This window comes from Felis catus, chromosome A3 (assembly GCF_018350175.1).
Source record: "Felis catus isolate Fca126 chromosome A3, F.catus_Fca126_mat1.0, whole genome shotgun sequence".
NCBI classification, from domain to species: domain Eukaryota; kingdom Metazoa; phylum Chordata; class Mammalia; order Carnivora; family Felidae; genus Felis; species Felis catus.
The window spans coordinates 22,643,777-22,661,090 of NC_058370.1; the positions used below are offsets into that span (position 1 = coordinate 22,643,777).

At 51.3% G+C, this 17,314-nt stretch overlaps 1 protein-coding gene and 1 long non-coding RNA gene across 5 annotated transcripts in view; one reads left to right on the forward strand and one right to left on the reverse strand.

Annotated features, from left to right (window-relative positions):
- SOGA1 (suppressor of glucose, autophagy associated 1) overlaps nt 1–14,795 on the forward strand; it is a 72,330-nt gene extending 57,535 nt beyond the window's left edge. For all 4 annotated transcript variants that reach the window (XM_045053653.1, XM_019826546.3, XM_006929782.4 and 1 more), the window contains 3 exons: nt 1,168–1,238; nt 2,600–3,950; nt 7,760–14,795. In XM_045053653.1, the coding sequence (XP_044909588.1) occupies nt 1,168–1,238; nt 2,600–3,950; nt 7,760–7,912 (1,575 nt within the window). In that variant the 3' untranslated portion in view covers nt 7,913–14,795. The remainder of the gene's footprint in view (nt 1–1,167; nt 1,239–2,599; nt 3,951–7,759) is intronic.
- A 322-nt stretch (nt 14,796–15,117) lies between these two features.
- LOC102899167 lies at nt 15,118–17,261 on the reverse strand. The gene is made up of 2 exons (XR_439907.3): nt 17,067–17,261; nt 15,118–15,423 (listed from the first exon to the last, which is right to left on the reverse strand). It is a non-coding gene; the product is annotated as an uncharacterized LOC102899167 (long non-coding RNA).
- Between the last annotated feature and the right edge of the window lie 53 nt (nt 17,262–17,314).

Genomic DNA, 17,314 nt, shown 5'->3' on the forward strand with positions numbered 1-17,314 from the left:
CAGGTCATACCCTTGCACTTTGGGCTCCTCGATCCTGGCATCTCTACCCCATAGTTCCAGCCAGTGGTTGGGGACTTGCGAGGAGCCCCCTGGCAGTGTCATCCTTCCATGCCTGGGAGAGAGGCTGGGTGTCTCTCCGTGTTCTTGGCCAGGCCTTTGCCCTCTCTTTGGTGTCGCTTGTGCCTTTCTGAAAAGCAAGGCCTCTAAGAGCTGTGTGATCTTGAGCAAGTCACTCTATCCTTCCCTGCCTGGGCTCCGGTTACCTCAGTGGTAAAATGAGAATCACATTCTGTGCTGTAGCCCAGCCCTCTTTGTGGAGACCAGTTAGGTCACGTCGGTGACATTTGCTTAAGCCTCAGGTGCATTGTCCACATAGCAATATTCTGAGTAAGGAAACAGTGGGCATACAGGCTCTTTGCTCATGACAGCCCGAGGAAGTGGTGTGTCAGGGGATTTGGTTGTAAGCGACAAAATTGTGGGGAGCTGAGGCAGGAGAGGATTTGACTGGGGCTCAAGAGGGCTGGTGACGCAGGTTCTGAAAACTTGTGCAAGTCCCAGGGGACCTGCTCTGGAATGAGGGTGAGACAAGCCCTGAGCAGGAAACGTCAGGCCGCTGCTATCACTGCTAGCTGAACGTTGGCTGTTGGGTGCTTTGTTGTTGCCACCACATTCAGAATAACTTCTTTTTTTTTTTTTACATTTATTTATTTTTGATAGACAGAGACAGAGCACAAGTGGGGGAGGGGCAGAGAGAGAAGGAGACACAGAATCGGAAGCAGGCTCTAGGCTCCAAGCTGTCAGCACAGAGCCTGACATGGGGTTCGAACTCACAAACTGTGAGATCATGACCTGAGCCGAAGTCAGACCTTAACCGGCTGAGCCACCCAGGCACCCCCAGAATAACTTCTAAAAAGACTCTTTCCCAGGGTTCTTTCTTGGATCCCTGATTGACCAAGCCTGGATCACATACCTATGGAGGGAGTGATAGATGCCCTGTAGCCAGAAACTGACCAACAGGGATTCCAGACCAGTGCTGACCTCACTCCTGCTCTACAAGAGGAGACTCAGGCGTGGGATCCAGGGTGGGCTCCCACACCGACCTCCTGTCACCTTCCTTTGGTGTGCTGGTGGCCAGAACTCACTTTTCCTGCCTCTCTTTCTTGACAGACGCGGAGTGAGAAGATCCTCGACAAGGAGGGGGTTTCTGAAGCTGAGCTTGGGGGAACCGCCTTAAAAAGGTGCTGGCATCCCCTCCCCCTGCCCTGCCCTGCCCTGCCCTGCCCTGCCCTGCAGCCCCTCTCCTGTCCAACACTTCAGGCCCTCTCCCTGCTCCACTCCTTGTCTGTCTTCTTTCCCTTGCCCCATGTGTCCACCACAGCACCTCAGCAGAGCTGATGGAGCCCTGGGATGTGGTTTCTATGGAACTGAAGCCACTGAGAAGCCAGGAAGCTTGGGACAATTAGAATTCCAGCCCTTGATTTTTCTTGTTTGTTTGATTGTGGATATGTATGAAAACCTGGGACCCCATACATCCCAGCTGGGAAAGAAATTTTCAGCTCCTCTTGGGGTTCCTTCCTGTGTCTGGAGTTAGGGGAACCAGGCTGGGCTATTCCTGGGATTACTGAGCAGTTTCCTCTGGGCCCAGCCCTGAGCTGTGGCCAGGGAGATCCTGGGGCTATCAGGGCCATTCCTCCACCGTTACGAAACCCTGAATAGAATGAGAGCAACAGAACCCCATCTGGGCCATGAGAGGAACCTCAAGCCAGTCAGGCCCAGGGTAAGAGGGTGGGCTCCGGAGTCAGCATGTGGGGCTTGAATTCCAGCTGTGCCATTTCTAGGAACGCGACCTTGGGTGATCCTTCCCATCTCACTCGAGTGGGAACCGTAGCACCTGTCGCCTAGAGTCCCTGGAGGGCCGAATGGTCTGACCTCTGAGATGCATTTATGTGCACCTGACACTGGAGGTCGTCAGGCAACACAGGTGCCAGAGGTTCAATGGCATCTTATTTGGGTTCCCCCAAAAGCAAACACAGGATTTGAGAACTTGTCTCAAAGATCCTGAGACAAGGATTTGAGTGCAGGTCGTTTATTTGGGAAGGGATTTTAGGAAACACTGGAAGTGACACAAGGAAGGGAAGGCAGCCAACAAAGGGGGATTTGTCATTCCGCGGACAACCGAAGCTCAGTTTCGCTGAGGAACCCTGGGAGCCCGAGTGGAACGTGCAGCTCAGAGTCACCTGTCCGAAGAGCAAGGAGGCTGGGTACTGAGCTACCAACTCCCACCCATTGTTTGCTGGGGGCTGTGTGTAGGGGCAAAACTCTGTGATATTTGTAGCTTCCTCTGCATGGAGGCCAAGTGTGCTCTTGCAGTCACGAAAAAAGCCCTTTGGTGGAGAATGGCAGGTGTTCGGAGTGTGCTGTGTTGGGTGTGTAGGTGTGGGTACGGAGGCGATGTGGGGCAGAGCACCGATAGCGTCTTCCACAAGACGTGAGCAGGACGGTCGTGGTCCCAGCTGTGGACCAGCAAAGAAGACCAGAGTGCCTGCTCTCTTTCCATTATCTTCCACTAACCTCGCTCTTCCTCCTCTGCTCCTCCCAGGACCAAATCTGTTTCGTCCATGTCTGAGTTCGAAAGTTTGCTCGACTGTTCCCCCTACCTTGCCGGTGAAGCTGCCCGAGGCAAGAAGCTGCCCAACAACCCTGCTTTTGCCTTTGTGGGCACCCAGCCGGTGGACTCAGAGAAGGATGCCCAGGAACAGCCAGGGCTCTCGCCGCGGGACTGCAACCGCCTGGGCGCCCTGGGCTGCCAGGAGCCGGCAGGGAGGCAGATGCAGCGAAGCTACACGGCTCCTGATAAGACGGGTATCCGCGTGTACTACAGTCCCCCAGTGGCCCGGCGCCTGGGTGTCCCCGTGGTCCACGACAGGGAGGGCAAGATCATCATCGAGCCCGGCTTCCTCTTCACCACCGCCAAACCCAAAGAGTCAGCCGAGGCTGACAGGCTAGCTGAGAGCTCCTACAGCCGGTGGCTCTGCAACTTCTCACGGCAGCGCTTGGACGCAGGCTCGGGGGGCAGCCCCTCTGCGGCGGGGCCCGGCTTCCCGGCAGCCCTGCATGACTTTGAGATGTCTGGCAACATGAGCGACGACATGAAGGAGATCACCAACTGCGTGCGCCAGGCCATGCGCTCGGGCTCGCTGGAGAAGAAAGTGAAGAGCACGTCCAGCCAGACAGTGGGCCTGGCCAGTGTGGGCACGCAGACCATCCGCACGGTCAGCGTGGGCCTGCAGACGGACCCACCCCGCAGCGGTCTCCACGGCAAGAGCTGGTCACCTCGCAGCTCGTCACTCGTGTCGGTGCGCAGCAAGCAGATCTCCTCCTCCCTGGACAAGGTGCACTCGCGCATCGAGCGGCCGTGCTGCTCGCCCAAGTATGGCTCGCCAAAGCTCCAGAGGCGGTCCGTGTCCAAGCTGGACAGCGCCAAGGACCGCAGCCTGTGGAACCTGCACCAAGGCAAGCAGAATGGCTCCGCCTGGGCCCGCTCCACCACCACCCGGGACAGCCCTGTATTGAGGAACATCAATGACGGGCTGTCCAGCCTCTTCAGTGTTGTGGAGCACTCGGGGAGCACGGAGTCTGTCTGGAAACTGGGCATGTCCGAGGCCCGGGCCAAGCCTGAGCCTCCGAAGTATGGCATCGTGCAGGAGTTCTTCCGCAACGTGTGTGGCCGGGCACCAAGCCCCACCTCGGCGGCAGGGGAGGAGAGCACCAAGAAACCGGAGCCCCTCTCCCCAGCCAGCTACCATCAGCCAGAGGGCATGGCCAGGATCCTGAACAAGAAGGCAGCCAAGTCAGGCAGCAGCGAGGAGGCCAGACTCTCGGTGCTCCCCCAGGTGGGGAAGGATGGTGTCCCCCGGGATGGAGATGGAGCCACAGTCCTTCCCAATGAGGTAGGTGGGAAGGGCCTTCTCTTTTTTCTTGTCTGGGGTGTTGACTTAACGTCCAAACTCTTTTGGCTTTCAAACTCAGGAATATGGTTGTGTGTTTCAAAAAGTCTTTTTGCTGGTCTGGAATGGGGGGTTAGTGGGGCACTTGGCTGGCTTAGTCGGTAGAGCACGTGACTCTTATTCTCAGGGTCGTGAGTTCAAGCCTCATGTTGGGTGTAGAGCCCACTTTAATGAATGAATGGGAGAAAGGAAGGAAGGAACGGGGATTGGAAGGCCCCAGACCTGATGGATACATGGTCTGAATACAAGAAACTAGTGAACATGACTTATCTGACCACCACACACCAGAAATTGCTAGCATCCCCTCCAGGGAAGAGGTGTACTCACTGCTCTCCTGCAACCCAATGGAGCCAGTGTGTTTGGTTCATGAGAGCCAGTTGTGTGCATCTCTGTGTGCAGTAAAGCACCTGGAGATCGGCCACAGTAGGAGGATTTACACCATGAAAATTGACAGGTGCTCCAAATCAGGGCTTCTCCCCTCACTCCTGGAAAACTAGTTATTAAACATTTTCCGGGGCGCTTGGGTGGCTCAGTCGGTTGAGCGTCCGACTTTGGCTCAGGTCATGATCTCATGGTTCATGGGTTTGAGCCCTGCGTCAGGCTCTGTGCTGACAGCTCAGAGCCTGGAGCCTGCTTTGGATTCTGTGTCTCCCTCTCTCTCTGTCCCCCTACCCCCGCCCCCCTCCACTTGTGCTCTGTCTCTCTCAGTCTCTCAAAAATAAATAAACGTTAAAAAAAAATTTAAACATTTTCCCACACACCCCAGCCTACCCCCTAAGACTCTTTGCCTAAGCGCTTCTATTTCCTCTGAGAATCTTTTGCTGCACATGCCATCCCTGCACCCCCAGATATCATTTTCAGATTTGGTTAGGGATTATTTGCATGTTAGTAAAAGAATGCATATAAATTAGTTTTCCAGAAAGGGAAATGGTGGAACATCTTATGGATCCCAGGCATAAGGACCCGAAGCGCTCAGCACCTTCTCTGACTTCCTCTCCTCTCCCTTGAGCTTTGTTTTCTCTGATGTCTACTTTCTTCCTGTCTCTCTCTCTCTCTTGCCTTTGCATATATGGTCCCAGCTCTGCTTCTATAACATCTTCTAGTTCAAACATCTAAGAGACACTGACTCAAATCCCTCTGTCTAATTTCAGATTACTAGAAGAAAGAAGAGATTGGGATTGGTCTAACTTGAGTGCAGTACCACCTTGATCTAGCCATGTCACGTGATATCACATGGGTGATATCACATGACCTGCGGTGCACTCCGTAAAGGTTGTAGGTGGAGGGCAGGGAGGTGGCATGGGCTGTGATTGGCCCGTCTGTATGTATGTGTAGGTGGTTTCTAGTTTTTATCTATCATACATAATGCTGTGGTGGACAAGGTGCAAAAACATTTGTCCACATTTCAGATTATTTCCTTAGGTTTGAGTTTCAGAAATGGGATTACAGGATAAAAGAACATAACATTTTAAAGGCGTTTGATAAATATTGCCAAATTGTCTTTTTTTTTTTTTTTTTTTAAGATTTTAATTTTAAGTAATCTCTCCACCCAGCATGGGGCATAAACTCACAAACCCCCAATCAAGAGTCGCATGCTCCACTGACTGAGCCAGCCAGGCACCTTGCCAAATTGTCTTTCAAAAGATTTTGCCCAGGGGTGCCTGGGTGGCTCAGTCTGTTGGGTGTCTAACTCTTACTTTTGGCTCAGGTCATGATCTTAACAGTTTGTGGGATTGAGCCCTGTGTTGGGCTCTGTGCTGACAGTGTGGAGCCTGCTTGAGACTCTCTCTCTCCCTCTTTCTTTGCCCCTCACTTGCTCTCTCTCTCTCTCTCTCAAAATCAATAAATAAACATAAAAAAAAAAAGGAGTTTGCCTAATTTCTACAGCCTCTAGTGTATGTGGTTAGTACTTTACTTCTCCATACTCTCGAACCAGCAGGCCTTACTTAAAAAAAAAAGTATTTTAAATTCTTACCTTTTTTTTAACTTTAAAAAATTTTTCCGTTTAATGTACATACTGAACATATCATAAAAATATGCCTCACTGAAGTCTCATAGACCAAACACACTCATTGTATTAGGGTTCTTTAGAGAAACAGAATCAATAGACTGTGTGTGTGTATACATATGTGTGTCTGTGTACATGTGTGTGTATAGAGAGAGAATTTTTTTTTAATTTCTTTTTTTAACGTTTATTTATTTTTGAGACAGAGACAGAGCATGAATGGGGGAGGGGCAGAGAGAGAGGGAGACACAGAATCGGAGGCAGGCTCCAGGCTCTGAGCCATCAGCCCAGAGCCCGACACAGGGCTCGAACTCACAGACCGTGAGGTCGTGACCTGAGCTGAAGTCAGACGCGCAACCAACTGAGCCACCCAGGCGCCCCGAGACAGAATTTTTTTATAAGGAGGTGGCTCACATACATAATTATGGAGTCCTAAAACCTAGAGGATAAGTTGGCAAGTTGGAGACCCAGCAGAGCTGATGGTTTAGCTCCAGTCTGAGCTCAAAAACCTGAGAACCGGGAGAGCTAGTGATGTAATTCCAGTACAGCACATGTAGCTAATGTAGTTCCAGTCCTAGGACCATCAGGCAGGAAGAATTCTTATTCAGGGAGAGTCAGTGTTTTTGGTCTTCCAGCCTTCAACTGATTAGATGAGGACCACCCACATTAGAGCAATATGCTTTGCTGATTTAAAGGTTAATCTCATCCAAAAGCAGCTTCACAGAAGCTCTCAGGATAATGTGTGACCAAATATCTGGGCACCTTGTGGCCCAGTCAAGTTGACACATAAAATTAACCATCACACCCATATCACCACATGTATATCAAGAGACACAGGTGGTATTTTGGATGTTGATTTTAAAGCTGATCCAGATATTTTTCACTATGTAAAATATCATGTTACCCATTGACTCAGTAGTTCTTCTAGGAATGTAGCCTATGGAAATATTCACAGAGGTGGGAGAACATGCTTGTATAAATAAATGTATGGCATTATTAATAAAAATTGCTAACATTTATTGTGTACGTTGTAGGCACTATGCCAAATGTTTTGCCTGTTATATTTGATTTCACCCTCACAACATTTTGGGAAAGGCATCATGTCCTTCATCTTAGAGAGAAGGAAATCAAGGTTCAGAGAGGTTAAGTAACTTATCCAGGGTCACACAGCTGGTAAATGGCAGGGCTAGGATTTGAACCAAGCAATTTAGTTCTATAGCAGCACTTTTAACTATTATCCCTGTGTGTTGATAATAGTAAAAAAAATTAGAAACTATCTAAAATGCCATGTAAAAAATGAATTGGATAAATAAATTAAGGTACTGTGTTTCCATTCAGTAGAATAATGTATAGTATATAGCCATTAAGAAGAAGGAAATCTAGATATACATAACGACAGAAAAGTGCTTATGTTTTGCAGTTACAAACTATGCTGTAGCAGATGACGTCATTTTGATAAATGTATGGGTGTGCAATGTGTTGAGAATTTATGTTTGACGGATAACATCTACTTTTTTCTCTGTGTGTTCCAGAATTGATTACATTGTGGAATGTTATTTATGAACATTTGTTATGGTTCTAATGGGAGAAAAACAATTTTAAAGAATTGGTCTAGAGAGGGGCCACAGCCCCTGGGAACCGGTTCCTCAGGCAAGGCTGGGTCCAAATTCCTTGCCCAGCTGGCCACCCAGCCTCTGGGTAGCCGGCGCCTCTTGGCTCTTTCCGACTTCCTCCTCTCTTCCCCTAGGATGCTGTTTGTGACTGCAGTACTCAGTCTCTCACTTCCTGCTTCGCCCGGCCGTCCCGCGCTGCCATCCGCCACTCTCCTTCTAAGTGCAGGCTGCATCCTTCAGAGTCCGGCTGGGGTGGGGAGGAGAGGGCAGCTCCCCCCAGCGAGTGACAGAGCAGCCGTGCTCCCCACCTCAACCAGCCCATTCCCTGGATAGCTGAGGGGAACAAACAGAGAGGGGACGAGGCGAGGGGCCCATGCCGTCGGCATCGTCTCACCCTGGAGGGACAGCAGCTGCACCACTGCCAGACAACAGCATTCCCATCCAGGTAAAAGCGGGGTCTCCTGCTGACTGCTGGGTGGTGATCTCTGACTTCCCAGGGGAAGGCAGTGAGTGGAAGGAAGACCACAGCTAGGCTTCGGAAGTGGTTCCAGAGAGATCCTCTGGGAGCCCATCCATTGGGAGAGACTTGCCTCATTCTGCCCAAACCCCCTTCTCAGAAGAGCCAAGGAAAGGATACACTTCTGGCCATGCTCCTCAGGGGAAAAGGCTCACAGAGATGTTCCCTGCCAACCACGTCCTCCTTCACGGGGAGGAAACACCAATGAGAAGAACAGTCTTTGCTGTAAGAGTCAACGTGGGGTTCCTGGTGAAGCTGAGGTGGGCATCATCCCCATCCCTTCCTCCTCCCCACTTCTTCCTCCTCCCAGCCCCACTGCTCTGGATTGCTATGGCTCTAGGGGGTATGATAGGGCAGTAGCCAGGGCCAGCATCTGCTTGGAATCCTGGAGCCCTGGATCTCCCTGTGCATAGCCTGGATGCAGCAAGGACTGGAAGATGAGGTAGAAAAGTGTGGGGCTCAGGGTTGGGTAGCCACTGGAACTGCCTCCCTGGTCAAGGTGGCTTGCGGGGCACCAACCTTGCCAGGAAACACCTTGAAGACAGAAATAGGTAGGGTCAGTTTCAAGACCTGGTGCACAGATAAATGCCTAAATACCCACTGCCTTGATGGCTGGGGGCCTCTTTCCCTGGCACCCTGGAGAGGCGTGACACATCTCCACTGTGTTTACATCCTGTGGCTGGTGGAGACATGTTCCCAATAAGAGACTCCCAACTGGCCACACCAGGCCAAGGAGCACTCCAAGAGGCCAGTGCCCCAGGACACGCTAGTGGACTGGGGCCTGGAAACACATTTCCTCGGTTGTTTATTTGAAGTTTTCTTACTATAAATATTTAAGGTAGTTTTACTTTATTTTAATAATTTAATTTACCCCAAAGTCCCTAAGGTAATTTATTGGAGGTTCTGACATGTATTCTTGCCATCGGGACAAAGTGAGGCTTCTAACACGATGGACAGGCATGGGGTCCCCCATGCCCACGAGGCAGCTCGGCAGCTGAGCTCTGGTCTCTTGGTCAAGTTTGGAGGGCCCTCCTCCCCCCCCCCCGGTAGAACTGGAGCCCTGCAGCTTGCTCCCCAGTACCGCTGACCATCTGGCCTCAGAGCACTGCTTTTCACTCACTGCTAGGTACTTGGCTGGCCCCCAGCAGTCAGTCTGTAAACGCTCACTGACAGGGTGGAGGGCCGGGCCGCCGTCCCCACTTCCCAAACATTCTCCATCTGCCCTCATTTTCCTCCCTCCCTCAGAAACCTTTTTTTAAGGAGTCAAACACAGATTCCTAAGGCTCTGTCAAGAGCATGGCTATCTCTCCAAATTCCCCAAATGAGAACTCACAGGAAAACAGGACTGAACTTCGAGAATGTTGTTTATTGCAGCTTTGCACATGGACCTGAGAGTGCCAGCCTGCCTCAGCTCTCACCACCTGCCAGCCTTCTCACCAGCCTCTTTCCTTAGCCTTATGGCCTCTCCTGGCCCCTGTTCCAGCCCCAGCTCCACTGCCCGCCCTTGCCCACGTCCCACGTGAGCTGCCTGAGCCATCAGACAGACTCTGCCATGTGGCTTATTGCAATGTGGCGGGAAAGGCCTCAGCTGGCCTCCCTGTCGGTGCCAGTAAATCCATTTCGGTTGCACACATGCCCCCACACACGCAGATGCGTGGACCTCCTGCAACTGGCTGGGGGCCCAGAGTGGAAATACCAGAATAAAGCCACTTGTCTGTGGAATTTAGGAAGACCAAAAGCCAGCAGTTTTGCTTGTTTGTCCCCAGGACTCAGGAGACACCTCTGCATTCCCACCTGCTCCCAGTCCTGCCCTTTCAGGGTCACCTGGACAAGTCACCAAAGTCCTTCATATCCATCCCCAATGGGCAGAATGTGAGGGTCATGTCGGTCTGACCAGGTACTTCCTCATACTATAATGACTTGTGCGGGCAGAGTGGGCAGGCCAATGGAGCCAAGAGCCTATCCCCTTTGGGGTGCCACTGCTCCCACCCAAAAGGTCAGGGGGCCCCTCCAAGGTTATGTCCGGGTGAGGGGATTCACACCAGGCCACACGCCACCAGAGGCCTTCTGCCATCTCCCCAAGCCGTGGAGGGTCAGGGAGGTAGCACTCCCAGCCTTGGGGAGAAATCCTCGCGAGACCTGAGCCCTGAGGCTTATGGACCGCCCAGCCTTACCATCGTCCTCGTCCAAGATTGTCCTTGCCATCTCTTGTCTCAGCGCCTGGCTGCCCGGCCCTCCAGTTGGTGTCAGAGGCTCCAGATCTTGGTTTTCAATACTTCCTGCATGCCACTGTGCAAGGTCACTCATCACTGTTCCTACAGAAGCCTCTGGACATGGGGCTTGATGGGGTTGAAAATGTTATGTGTAAATATTGGTTTGGTTTGTTTTTTAGCATTTTAATTAGTAACTGGTTGTGTTTTCTTTTTTGGGGTGTGGGGGGTTGGTTTGTAAAATCTCTACTCTTTTGGAATGTAATTTCTAAGTTTGTTTGTTTCTTCAAATGCCTTTTAAGTCTTGGTAACATTCCCAAAGCAGAAAACTGCCTGACCCACAGTGGGGATTCCCCTGGAGCACCCAGGAAGGAACACTGCCCTTCTTCTCATTTTCCCCCTTCCTACTCCTCCTCTGCCATTTTACTCCCAGAACTTTTTCCTCCTCTTCCTTCTCCCTGACTCCCTCTATCCTTCTTCCTTTTCTGCCATCTTCACTCTCTTCCACCAAAGTCCCAAGGAACCCAGGGGTCCTAATTTCCTACAGACCACTAGGCTTATTGTGTTGGCACCAGTTGGCTGGGGAGGGAACACAGGGGACCCTGATTGACCTAATTGACCTGGTTAATTGCCCAGATTGACCTAAACTGGATGACCTCATGTTTTCTGTGCCTGACCTCTTCCCAAAGCCAAACTAGATCCTCCTGGTGGCAGTGATTGTATTTGAAATGAAAATCAGATCACGTTGGCACATCAGTGGCTCCTAAATCTTGCATGCACAAGGCATCTGTGTCCAGTTTCTTGTCTCCCTGTTTTCCTCCCACTTTGATCGCCACCAAAGACTGAACAATTTAAAACCACCTCCAAGAGGTCTTGCTTTCTGTGAACTCAAAATGGGCCCCACCTCTTGGTCTTCCCCCAGGGACACTCCTCTCCCAGTTGCTCTCCCAGATGACAAAGTCAAGGGCCCAAAGACTTGACCCTCTTACACGCTGACCACTATATGGTTCCATCATACCCATCCCTGTGCACCTTTCACGGTTTCATCACCAGCCTGTTGTCCTCTTGCCCATCCAACTTTCAGGTTCTTCCTCCCTCTCCCCTCCCATCCAGAATGTCCCTCACCTTCCAGCCTCACCAGCCCCCACAAGCTCCCACTACCTCTTCAGTCATAATAATCATCATCCTGTACACACCCCACCTAGAGCACTTTACTATCTAGAAATTGCTCCCCTCTCTCCTTCCCCCCACCCCTCCACACCCCCCCCCTCCACCGCCCCGTCTCCTTCAGACCTCTCAGGGACAGCTCTGGGAGGCAGCCTTGGTAGGATGGGTTAGTGCAGCTAAGGAAACTGAGGTGCAGGTCTCATCCCAGAGTCCCCTAACTGGGAAGTCGGCGAGCCTAGACTAGGACCTGGGTCCATCGGATCCCCTGGCCCAACTCCATCCTTCTTGCTGTGTAAACCCACTGCCCCACTGGGGGCCTTTTCGTGTAGGTACAAAACACCCAGAATATGCCACTATCTAACCCAAACACGAAACCATGCAATGGTCACCACTATCCATTTCCAGAACTTTTTTCACCCAAGCTGAAATTGTACCCACTGAACAATAACACCTCCCCACCCCCTCACCAAGTCCCTGGTAACCTCTGTTCTACTTTCTGTCTCTATGAATTTGTCTATTCTAGGTAGTTCATATAAATGGAATCACATAGTATCTGTCCTTTTGTGTCAACCCCCCTCAACTTTTTAGATGAAAAATCAGGCCCAGAGAAGAGAGTGGCTTGCCCAAGGTCAAACTAAACAGGACCAGACCCATGTTTCCTGACTCTCAGCAGGTGCTGCATCCCCAGCGGTGAATGAGACTCCTCCACCCTGACATTCTTTGCTCTTGGTCGAGCCCTTTCCTCTCTCTGGGATCAGTCTGTTCACTACCCCTCCTCCTGCCCATCCTCTCTGTTACCATCTTCCGCCAAAACTCCTCTCCTCCTGCCTCCTCTTCTCAGCTGGTTCCCACCAACAAACCAAGTGCCCTGGCCCTTGGCCAGGTGTTCCTCTTAACACCCGAGCTTACCTTAGCACCCATCCCTTAATGCTCCCAGAACAGCTTCTCCAGCTCGGCTCCCTTGCCATGGATTTCCCTGGTACGTCAGCAACCCCTCCCTGCCCCCCTCAGGCTCACATTTCCATCCTGTCCAGGAAGTGCCTGTGTCTGTGGTCGTCCATCTCTGATGTTTGCTGTCACATTTGGTGGTGTTTCTTGGGTTCTGCTTTATTTATTTTGTGTTTTCTCACACTAAAGGAGGGACCTCTCCAACACCTCAGACAGCATTAGCCTTGCCAGCCCTTCACGTTGGGTTTGGCCCCAGCGACCTCCCAGCTGAGCAGGACATCCCCTAGGTCCACTCTTGAACCTTATTATCTTCTCTGTCCTAGGCTCAGGACCCCATTACTGTCCACTGTTGGGTGGGGCAGACTTGAATGCCTCCTTCTGGGCTCCTGTACCCTCCTCAGTCCTGCCTAGCCTTGTTTGGAAAGCAGATGTAGCCTGGCTTGGGTTCTTCTCTTCCTAGGTCATTCATCCATTGGTCTGTCTGTACATTTGACACCGCACTATCCTCTCTGCTCTTCCCTGGGCCTCACTGCCTCCAGAATAGCTTATCCTAGCAGAACCTCGCCCAGGCTTTACAAATTACCCCTCCCAATGGCGTTTAAAGTTTGCAAAATCCATAGACCCAAGAACCTCAAGGAACATGATGCTGGGCCCACATCCCTTGCCCAGGGGTCCTCCTCACCGCCTGCTACTCTTCCCTCACCCTCCTTGGACCCTCCCTTGTTTATCCCATCAGCCCTGTTTCCTTCCCTCCTTGCCCTTGACCAGCCCATGAGACCCCAGACCCTAAGGAAAGGAGCTCTGGTTTCCTCTAAGCATCCTTGAAGGGCTGAGGTAGTCAGGGCTTGGATGCTTTGTTACAGTCAATTCTTATACCAAACTGTTCTGTGAAGAGGAACCTCAGCTGGGAATCTGGAGACCTGGTCCAAGTGTGAGACCTCTTCTCCATTTGCCTGGTTCTAAGAGCCTCCCCATTCTATGATTTTATGATGTGCATCAGGATTATCCTCAGGGCCCCAGAACACCCCTTGTGTTTTGGGATCCTGCATCACCATCCTCTCTCCACTGGACCCTGGTATCCTGGCTCTCTCTACTCTGCCTCTGATCTCTGTGCCTTAGTTTATTTCTCTGCACAGGGGACTTACCACAAGACTATTCCCAGAAGCTTCCCGGGTATTTTGGTGCCTCAAAGGCTGGGCCTTGCCAGCTGTGGCCCGGCTCCCTGTCACTGCCTCAGGACACCAAGTTGCTGAGAATGAGGTGCCTGGAGGTTCTCAAAGCAGCTGGAGCATCACCTGGGAACTTGACAGAAATAAAAAGTACTGGCCCCACCCAAGACCTTTGGAATTAGAAATTCTGTTGTGGGGCTCAGCAAGTTGGGGGTTATTAATAAGCCCTCCAGGTGATTCTCATACAACAGGAGTTGGTCAACTGCTGACCTACACTAGCAATCAACCAGTGTAGCCTGGTGAAGGACTGAGGCTGGCCCAGACCAGGAACAGGTGGAAAATACCAATCTCATCTAGATGCCTGAGAGACTGGGAACTCTCCCTGCCCACCCCTCCCTGCCAAACAAAACAACTATGTCCTTCTTTTCCTAGAAGCTGGAGGGCAGGAAGAAGGCTATAATTTTCCTTTCCCTGCCTCTGGCTTAGTTCCAGCTCTGTTCATAAGGCCATGTAGGGTTGTGCTAGCCAGGCAGCAGGTATGAGTCCTTGGGGGGGAGGGGGAGCAGGAGAAAAACACCCTCACCATGTATCCCTTGGTAACCTCACCATAGGAGCATGGTCTCTCTTCATGTAGTAAAAAACCTAACTCCTCAAGGAAAGAATCCTAAATCCCTAGCTCCTCCCCTTCCTCCTTCCACCTCCAGGGAAACTGAATAGACAGTGCCAAAAAACAGCTCCAACGCCCAGCAGCTGGGGAAGACAGCCAGAACCTGTCGTCTCACCTTGGCCCCCCTTCCCCAACACCTGCCAATACTGTGAAGCCCCCTTCCTGCCCCGCCTGGTTTCTTGGTGAGGGTCCTGCAGTTGTGGGCCCTGGGGGGCCCCCAGGGAAGGGCCTTTGGGAGGGAAGGGACCAAGGGCATCCTTGGGCCAAACTGTCTGCCTCTCCTGTCCACTGTTTTCTCTTCCCCACTTCTGTCTTCAAAAGGCTCCTTCCCAAGATGGATTGGGTGCTAGGACAACTGGTCCAATCCGCCAGCTCTCCCTGCCCCTGTGTCTTATTTCAGACATAAGAATAACTGTACAGTGTAAACTTACAAAAGGTTTTTAATGGTTGTAGATTGGAAATAAAGTATGTCATATGAAGAGTTTCCTTGGATTTGGCCTCCTCTCTGATTTCTCTTACAGGGTGGGTGGGGCCCCCATCAGATCTGAAACCCGACTCTTCCCCCCCTCCAACCCCAGCCCAGATGCCTGGAAAGGAGGGAGTCCTGGGAATGCCATAGCCAACTGGCTGGCTTGGCGTCACTTGTGAGGGGCCACCAGGGGTTCCAGATGGTGACTCCTTACATCTCAGAGCCTCCTAGAATGTGTGATATGACCACTGAAAAACATGCAGAGTGTTCAAAAAATATTATTTTCTACAAAAAACTTTAAAACATTTATCATAGAAAAAATAAAGAGGACACATTAGACATGGGTCAGTTATCTATTATAGTGTAATTGGCCCAAAAACATTTATTGGATCACAGGTGCTGTGAATCCGGAATTTGAGAGCTGGGTAGTTCTGATTCAGCGTCTCAAGAGGTTGCTGTCAAGGGTCAATCAGGCTGCAGTCATGTGGAGGCTTGACTTGGACTAGAAGATCCATTTGCAAGGTGGCTCACTCCTGTGCCTGGCAAGTCATTGTTGGTGGGAGGCCTCAGTTTTTCCCCACATAGACCTTTCCATAGGGCTGCTTGAGTATCCTCACAACATGGCAGCCGGCTTACCCTAGAGCAGGTAATCTATGAGAATGCAGGGTAGAAGTCACAATGCTTTTTGACTAAACTTTGAAAATCACAGTCATTTCTGCAGTATCTTCTTGGTTATACAGGTCAGCCCTACTCAGTGTGGGAGAAGAACACACAGAGCATGAACAGCAGGAATCAGAGCTCAGTGGGGACCATCTTGGAAACTGGCTATCATATGAAAAATCTACATCTCTGTCCCTCTATTTTTTTCTAGGGGTGTGGCAGGAGGGGGGGGGAGGGGAGGCGGGGGAGAGACTAACAACAGCCAGGCCTGTGCTAGGCATTGAGAATGCAGTGGATGGGCCTGGAAGACAGGAAAGCAAATGTCAATGGTAGGGGGAACCCAGGGTGTTCAGGGAGCCAAGAGGAATTGGAAGGCCTCACAGAAAGGATATATGAACTAGCACCCGAGGTTGAGATGGTGAGTAAATGAAGGGGATAGTGGTATATCATAGGCAGGACGCTGATGGGAGGTGGCTCCAGGGGAGGCACTGCATGTACCGAAGCCTAGCAGAGAACAGAGTACAACAGGGGAACCAAAGGTTGTCACTGGAGTGAGGAGTGATGAAAAAGGAGAGTCAGATCATGCAGTGCCTTACGAGGGAAGGAATGTACACATCGTGTGGACAGTCGGAAACCATGGGAGAATTGAAAGCAGAGAAAGCACAGAGGATGTACTGGGTCTGGAATCCGTGAAGCAGTATTCTCACTGTGCCTCAGGATGACCAGTCCTGGCTGGGAACAGTGTTCTGTTCTTGGGACACTGACAAACAAGGACTTGATAGAGGTGGGCAGACATAGAAGGAACTGGGTACCACTGAGCCCCCAGAGTGTGATATTCAGGGGACCAAGAGCAAATCTGTTTTCAGATGGCCATTAGAACCAGCAGGTTGGAACCACAGGGTGGAAAATTACAGGAAGGGAGATTTCTACCTCCTATCAGAAAACTCTTCCAAGGACTGTAGCTGCTATGGAAGGATGACCACAGTCATATTCCAGCTGTTCCTCCCCAATTCGTCTTTCACTTTATGGGCTTCTAATAATTCAACATTTGGTTTCAGATCTGAAAGGACCGCATACGCAAGGGGACATTTCCATGGCCTCATGCTAGGTGCTGAAGAAGCAGCCTGCTCTCTGGGGGCTCGCTCCCATGCCAGCAAGGGATAGTGGAATAGGCACGGTTGGGCTTCTGGGAGCATATAATTTTCAGCCTGGAGTCTCAAAGAAGAATCTGAGAGGGATTAATTCCCAATTTTGGCTTAAAATTGGAGAATTTTGCAAGATAAAGCTGGAATGGGCTACCCAGAGGGAACGGCTTGAGCCAAGGAGCAGAGGGAAGAAGCAATAGGGGTAGGCAGAGGAGCTGTAAGCAGTTTGGGGAGGGGGTGGCCTGCAATAAGGCTACAAAGGAGAATTCCTGCACTTTGCCAAGTATTGAAGGGAACACAGAAAGAAAAAGTGCTAGAGTAGGAGTAGGATAGAATGAAACAAACTTGAGTACAGAGCTCCATTTCGTCCTGGGAGAGACCAGGCCCACGTTTTTATAACTAACAATGCAAAGAGAGGGCGGGGACCATGGCCTAACGGGGGCAGGGCATCAGATGCCCTGTGGCCCACTGTATTCCTTTGGCAAGTACCTCTCTGGGCCTCGGCCTCCCCAACTTCAATGGGCTCTGGGCGTGTCAGACACAAACGACAAGATGAAGTGGCGTCCAGTCCGTAGATGGGGACTCCCCGGGCGCGGCGTAGCTGGGGAAATGGGTTACGCTGCCCGATTTGGACCAGTAAGGACTCGACAGAAGCGGTCAGAAGGCCGAGGCTTGAATACTAGTCTACGCATGCGCTTCCAAGGAGGCCGGCGTTCTGCGCACGCGTGCACGGACGC